At 42.7% G+C, this 7,816-nt stretch overlaps 1 protein-coding gene across 1 annotated transcript in view; it reads right to left on the bottom strand.

Moving 5' to 3' along the window:
* PKP4 (plakophilin 4) overlaps nucleotides 1-7,816 on the bottom strand; it is a 39,069-nt gene that overhangs the window by 28,812 nt on the left and 2,441 nt on the right. Inside the window, exons 2-3 of the mRNA XM_057385330.1 lie at nucleotides 3,437-3,549; nucleotides 1,907-1,941 (exon numbers count right to left, since the gene is read on the bottom strand). Of these exons, the coding sequence (XP_057241313.1) occupies nucleotides 1,907-1,941; nucleotides 3,437-3,549 (148 nt within the window). The remainder of the gene's footprint in view (nucleotides 1-1,906; nucleotides 1,942-3,436; nucleotides 3,550-7,816) is intronic.

Raw genomic sequence — 7,816 nt, forward strand, 5'->3', positions numbered from 1 at the left:
TGGAATATCACTGGGACATTATAGAACAAGGGGAAACAATGTGATTTTAAAAAATCCCCAACAAACAAAACACACAAAACCACTGTTTGCATTGATTTTGTGGAAGACTAGTTTCTCAATTACTTGAAAAAAACAAATTTGACTTGTGTTTAAAACCACTGCTGAAAGAATACCYGAAAAGCACCACGATGACTATCAAAAATTAAATGGCAGGACAAGAGGCTGTTGAGAACTTTAACTTTTAAAGAAAAGAAAAAAGCTAAGGTGTGCTTCACCTCAGCTGCAGCAACAGAAACCGTGAAAATACAATTGTGTACAAGTTTAAAAGCCTAATCTTTAAATAAAACAAAACCCAGGAATGGGAGATAAAATAATCCCAGTTATAGCAATTAGGAGTGTGCTTGATTGAACGAGCAGCAGAGGCAGGGTCCCTGCTCTGGGGACAGACAGCACCGGGTCCAGAGGGGACAGGAACACCCTGGAATGGGGATCATGAAACGCTCACCGAGACCCCTGCAATAGCACTGGGATGCACTGGGATGGACTGGGATGGACTGGGATGGACTGGGATGGAATGGGATGGACTGGGATGGAATGGGACTGCACTGGCACTGCACTGGCACTGCACTGGGACTGCACTGGGACTGCACTGGGACTGCACTGGACTGCACTGGGACTGCACTGGACTGCACTGGCACTGCACTGGCACTGCACTGGGCTGCACTGGGCTGCACTGGACTGCACTGGGATGCACTGGGACTGCACTGGSACTGCACTGGCACTGCACTGGGACTGCACTGGGACTGCACTGGCACTGCACTGGCACTGCACTGGGCTGCACTGGGCTGCACTGGACTGCACTGGGCTGCACTGGACTGCACTGGGATGCACTGGCACTGTACTGGCACTGCACTGGGACTGCACTGGCACTGCACTGGGATGGAATGGCACTGCACTGGGATTGCACTGGGCTGCACTGGCACTGCACTGGAATGCACTGGACTGCACTGGGATGGAATGGGACTGAACTGGACTGCACTGGCACTGCACTGGGATTGCACTGGGCTGCACTGGCACTGCACTGGGCCATTCCTGACCAGGCTCTGTGGTCACCCAGCACAAGGCACGTGCAGCAGCCCCTGTCCCTGCGTGTCCTGCAGTGGCTCCTGTGTGTCCCCACCASTGCAGAGCCACTGAGCTCAGAGTTCAGCTCTGCACTGTCAAACACCATCCCTGAGCTCACAATGTGTCAGAACCCCGTGCTCTGAGCTGCCAGGGCAGCAGGGATTGTTCCAACAGACATGGCAATGCCACCTCGAGATCCAGCCCTACCCATTCAGCAGGGTATGGTGTACAGTCAGGGGCAGATGYAGCAGCACAAGAAAAATGCTGCTTTTAGAAAGAAAGTTCACACTATCCTGAGATACAAAAGCAGAAAAAGCACTCTCACAAAAACCTTCACTTATTGGAGATTTTCTCAGTTAAGTAAGAACATCTGTAGAAAGAACAAAAAGTCAGTTTTCAGGCTGAAAATATACAGCATTATTTCATGCTGGTTACCTGTCGGGGGAAGAYTCACAAGGAAATTTTAGTTAATCACAAAGAAAACCCAAACATGACAAGCCCTGTGTTACAGTCACAGCTCACCCAGAAAAACAAAGCATGAAAACATCCAAGGAAAGTGCTTGCAGCTACCTGCAGGCTCAAGCACTTTTTGCAGTAACTGAGGAACACACAAGTGTCCCATCTGTGACAAAGAGGACATTAATATCATACTTTAAAAAAGATACTTGGAGAAGATATGTAGCAATGCTGTTAAATGTTTCATTTGTGACAAAACAGACAATGAATGCCAAGAAAATAAATCTACTTGAGCTTAAARCAAATTGTACATAAAAGAGAATACCTGAGGATCTCCAAGGAAATGACTTCTCAGTAGAACTGCAGAAAAAAAATCACAAAAATGAACCATGGGGTTAGTTTGGACATTTTATTTTATTTTTTTTAAATTAATCATAGAAAACAGCACAAAAAAATGCAGCAGATAAAATTTCAATAGTCCATGTAAATACCACTCCACAGTGCTTTACACCTGACAACTGCACCACTGGTTATTGAGTTTGATTTTCTATTGGCTGAAGGGAATTATTCACTGTAACTTACTGTACAYCACAGCACCAAGCAGCAATGATTTGGGGTATGATGCAACTATTTCTAAACTATTTTTTATTTTACTTCTTTCTACTACAGCTGATTACAAAAACTAGTTTGGCAACATGAACAGTACTAGATACTTATTTTCTAAAATAAAAACAACCATTCAGGAGCCTCTTTGGAAACAAAATATTTGTATAAAAGAGCTAAAGACACATATTAGCACAAATGGAACTAGTGTTACAATGAGACTTCAAGAAAAGGAGAATTCCAATGCAGGCTTCAGAATGTTTTAAAGTCAACTTTGTCCCTAGGGTGTAACTTCGTGTCCTTCAGTAAAAAAAGAATGTAGCATCACATTCTTATCTCAAGCCGTTGGATGTATAAAACCACCTGTGTTAGCTGATACACTGGATTTAAAAAATCTATTTTAAAATAATTGTCTCACATTTCTCAAGTTTTTGTCTGAACAACTTTCCATTTAACTTGCAGAAATATTTATTATGACCACAGGGGRAAACATTTCAGAATGACAGCCAAGTTTACTGCTGAATGAACACACACTCAGGATTTAAGGCAAGGAACAGCAGAGCTCAGAGCCAACAGGAACTCTGCTGGAATCTGAACTGCAGCAACCAATGATTCCTAAAGGCACTCGTTGTTATCAAGGGTTTTGGATTCAATCATTTGATACTCTTGAGATGAGTGAGTGCCCAAACACATCCAGACTTATAAAGATGGCTAAGGAATTAAATATTAGTTACACTGAAATAWTAACAAATGCTTTGCCATAGTTATGGTCATTGCATGGGAAATACATCAGGAATGTTTCATGCTATTTACATATGCCAATAACACTGACAGCAAGATTTCCCCTGAAAACATATTTAACAACATACAGGGTTTCAGAAAAGTTACATGAAATTGGATAGTTAATTTAGAAAAATCTAGGAAAAAAATGGTTTACTATATTTAACTAGCACTGTTACTTTGATTCAAAAACGTGTAAGTTTATTGTAGTTCTGCTGGGATGAATCTAAAAGGTAAAATTCAACATATTTAAAGAGAAATTAAAGCTTTACATACACTCTATTAAAATGCAATCATCAGAGAGGCCTCTTGAAACTGTCCCATAACTCTTTACAGCAAATCTGCATTTTTTAATCCTTCAGATATGAATAGAGGTGAACAGCTATCAGTGGAAATACATGCATAGAGTACAAAAGCACCACTAAAAAGCCTTTCACTCATGGGCCAAATGAAAGTGAGATCAGGACTGTACCTTGTGCTGGCGATGCTTGGGGACTCTGCTCCAAGCCTACATCTCTCCAGCTGATTGGCCACAATTTGCCTTTCCACTTCCAGCTCTCTGGTAAGCCTTTGGAATTGAAGCTCCTGAMATTTCAAAATAAAAAGAAAAGCGTTTTTGATGTTAAAAAATGGATGTGGGTTAATTCTGAAACAATCACTGATTCACCACAGTCATRTTTTGTGTTTTGATTCCTCCTTAGGGGAATAAACTATAAAAGTGTAAATTTAATGGTTCTTTAAACCAGTGATTCATGCAAATATTGATTTATCACCTGTTACAGAAAGAAAAGCATGTTTAAGCATTCTTGGGTTTTATTCCTCCTGCAATTCAAATTTTTGTCTTCTTATGCTTCCTCAGTCTAACAAAATCAGTGCCTATAAAATCAGTCTTCAATTTCATCTATAAACAAGGACACTAGAAAATATTGTATCCTAACCTTTCCAATCACAAACCTTYAAATCCTAAGCTATCCCACACTCTGACTGCAGTTGGAAACCTTAGAACTGATAATTTCAAACTTGCTGAGTATAAAGATGTGCCATTTCCCCTTTCTGAGTTTTGTTCTGTTTCTTGGCCAAGGGGACCAAACCTCTGTAAAAGGCATTTGGAATGTAACACTGCAAGGGTGATGTGGGAAATGCCAGTGCTGCAGGGGATGGGAGTTATTGAAACCTGGAACATTCTCTGCAGCATCTGAAATCAAACCATGGCACATCAGGGGATACTGGGGATGCTTTTCCTCATCTGTCAGCTTTTACTGACCAGAGAAAAGGGTTCTRTGGAGCAACTGCATTATTTTTCAAACTGAAAACCCTGTGAAGTTTAAGTGAACCATACAAAAGCAGATGAAGATGAGTATTTAGCATAGGATGAAGCACAAAGTGTCATACACAGGTCAGGTACAGCACAGAGCCCTGTGCCTGCAAAGCTCCAGCTCCTGATGTGTTTTATTTACCCCTGGACTGATGGAATCCTGGCCAGCACTGCTGGAGCAGGGATAACGGAGCCATTCCCACTGCTGCTGAGCCTCCTTCAACAGCTCAAATTGCCAATCTAAGAAAGTGCAGCCCAGATTTGAGAAGATTCTTTTCACCTTGCATTTACTATTTGTTATTGAGCTGCAACCACGCTGCAGAGCCATACAACTCTTATCACCCACGAAAGTTCACACAGTGCTACAAAAAAAGGCTATTATATTTTCAATATTTTCATGATACAAATAGGCAACAAAAAAGAGAACAAACAAAATTAAGTTGRTTTATACCTTCCTTCATATTAACCTCTTACACTGATCTATTCAGAATTCTGTGTACCTGTATTAACCTGTGTTAATGCAGAGCTAGATGAAACAACTGACTACTTAAACCCGCACTAAATACTGTATTTTCCAACATGGATCTCATACTGTAGTGACCCAATATTTTAAAAAATTCTCCACCAGAATCCATTGCAGAAAAAGACTGTACTTCTAACCAACCATATTAGAGCAACTTTAATATTTTCTGTAAAAATTAAGTTTACTCACGCACACAACTGCATTTGCATGCTTTCAGTATCTCAGTGTCTTCCAAAATAGAAGACAAAAGATAAAAAATTGGACATGTAGAGTGAATCCCAGATTACAGGATGTGAAATGACACAGCTACAATTACTGGCTGCTCACACCTCCTCTGTATTCAACAGCAGCAGACCATTAAAGCCCTTAATACTTTCATTCCTGCATTGTTCACTAGTCTGATACAACAGTTTAGTGCTGCTCTAGCTGATGAGGGATCAACATTTCAGCATTGATAGAAAGCTTGCTATTGCTGGCAAGAATGACACTGGAGGGATTCCCAGCCCCCTCTGTCACATCCTCTCTGTCACTCTGTGCCAATGCTCAGAGGTTTCACTTGGGGCTGGAGCTGAGGGTGCTCTGCCAGCTGGGACAGGGCTGAGCAGAGAGCTGATAATCCAAATTAAATGTGCCACAAAAGGTGTCCATWCTCCAGTGKATTGCASAGGCACAGTTCYACACAGGCTCTTTGTCAAGGGCAGKTACTCMCCTAAAGCCAAACACTACACAKAAGAAAAGAAAGTAACTTTTAGGTCATCATACAGATAAAAGAGTACAGAGAATTTTGATTAAGAAAATGAGCTAGCCACTTCACCTAAGACAGGAGCAGCATATATTTTGTCCCAGAATAAAACCTTTAGGAAGCTGACATCTTAGACTTGACTAAGCCCTGGGGACACCACTGGTGATACTGAACAGGACTGGTCCCAGTACCAGCCCTGGGGACACCACTGGTGATACTGAACAGGACTGGTCCCAGTACTAGCCCTGGGGACACCACTGGTGATATTGCACACAACTGGTCCCAGTACTAGCCCTGGGGACACCACTGGTGATACTGAACAGAACTGGTCCCAGTACTAGCCCTGGGGACACCACTGGTGGACAGAATTCCATTCATCACCTCCCTCTGGGCCTGGCCATGCAGCAGTTCTCAACCCTGCAACGAGTGCACCTCTCCCAGCCGTGGGCTGCTGCTTTCTCCAGGACAATGCTGTGGGACATAGGATCAAAGACTTTTGGAAAGTCCAGGTAGACACATCCCCTCATTCCCTAGGCAGGTCACCTGYTCATAAAAGATCAAGTTGGTCAGACACAAGCTGCCCCTCCTCCAGCCCTGCTGGTTGGGCCGGATCCCCGGCTTGGCCAGGACGTGCCGTGTGACTGCACTCGAGATGATCTGTGCCATCACCTCCCTGGGCACCCAGGGCAGCCTGGCACTCCCCTTCAGTGAATCCTCCTTCCAATGCTCCTSATGGATGGGCATCACCCCGGCCCGTTCAGTCATCTGGAAGCTGCCAGTGAGCCAGCACTGGTGACAAACAGTGGACAGTGGCTGAGTGAATTATTCCTCAGCTCCCTTGGTGACTCAGCAATCTCATCTGCCTCATGGACTCGTGTCTCAGTGGCCAGCAGGCCACCAACTGGAATTCCATTTATACCAGAAGGAGCCAGCCCCTCCCTGACTGTGGTGCAAAAGCACAGCCCCCTCTGTACCCACAAACAGTCCCATGACAGAGCTGYACCCCTGTCACCCAAACCAGGGGTGGCTGTGCTGGCACTGCTGGGATTTACACTAACAAAAGRTATTTTCACTTTCAAACAGATGTTGAGCTTTGTCAGACAAGCACAAAGCTGTAGTGATTAMATTTCTTCACAGGTTACACCTATTCTGCTCATCTTATTTCACAGCACTATGACTGAATCGAAATGTTCTTTTCCTAAAATATGATCAAGGGAGGCTGACCCAGCTGTCTGACACCTAACTCAACAGACTGAGCCCAGTTTAGAGGACGCATTTCAGTTGGTAAAATAGCTGCTTTAAACTGATTTGAGGGTTGTAGAAAAAGAAAACACATGGAAACAAATGGAAAGTTTTTTAGAAGCAGCATGTACGCTGGGTAGACTAATTAGTGCAACTTTTTATACAATCATAACTATCCCGTGGTGGCTATGGCAGAAAGCTTAACAAAGTAATTCTATATTTATCCATCTAAGAACTAGCATAGTAATATTTAAAGTTTCTATGAAGTTAAAACCTTGCCCAATTTGACAAGTAATAATAAAGAATTCTGTTGATTATGTTTCCATTGCAGTGTTTGTGAAGCACTGGGGCCAGGGTGTGGCAGGTCTGTTTAACAAACACTGACCTGCTGCACCTCGCAGCAATTCCTGTACCAAAGGAAACAGTAAACACTGCAGTAGTTTCTGCTCAAGCTTAATAAAGTAAAGAACTTCACTGGAAAATATTCTGTTCTGGGCTTTCTGCCACACAGGAAGGGTGTTGAACAAGTCAGTGTCCGTAATTACYATCAACCGAAAAAATACGAGAAAACAACAGTTCAGCTCTTAATTCTTTCATGTTATCACTTCCAAGAGTGAAGGMCAATTTACATCTTCCTCTCCCCACACTCATTCTATGTGTCTGTACACTTCATAGTAAGGCTCCAGTTCTGGAGTCTGTGTAATCTTAATGATTAATTACAATTTTAGTTTTTTTAGCTTTCATCAGTATTTAGTTATGCAATAGCCCACATATTTAACAGTCTTTTTATAAATGGAAAGAGGAAGAGGCTTTAATCCTCTTTTCAACAGAAATAAATACTCCATTATCTTTTTTTTTTCTCTAGGACTAATAAAAGATATAAACATTGCTTGAGCAGGCAAAGGAGCAGTACCAAATGCCTTGACTGCACACTGATGTAAGGAGCTATTTCAGACCCTGCTGCCCAAAGAGCTCCCTCAGTGGGATCTCAGTGGGACATCCTGGGCTGGGGATCCCTGCTGCAGCTCCA

This window comes from Malurus melanocephalus, unplaced genomic scaffold (genome assembly GCF_030028575.1).
Source record: "Malurus melanocephalus ecotype Western Australia unplaced genomic scaffold, MMel_1.1 scaffold_811, whole genome shotgun sequence".
Classification (NCBI taxonomy): Eukaryota; Metazoa; Chordata; class Aves; order Passeriformes; family Maluridae; genus Malurus; species Malurus melanocephalus.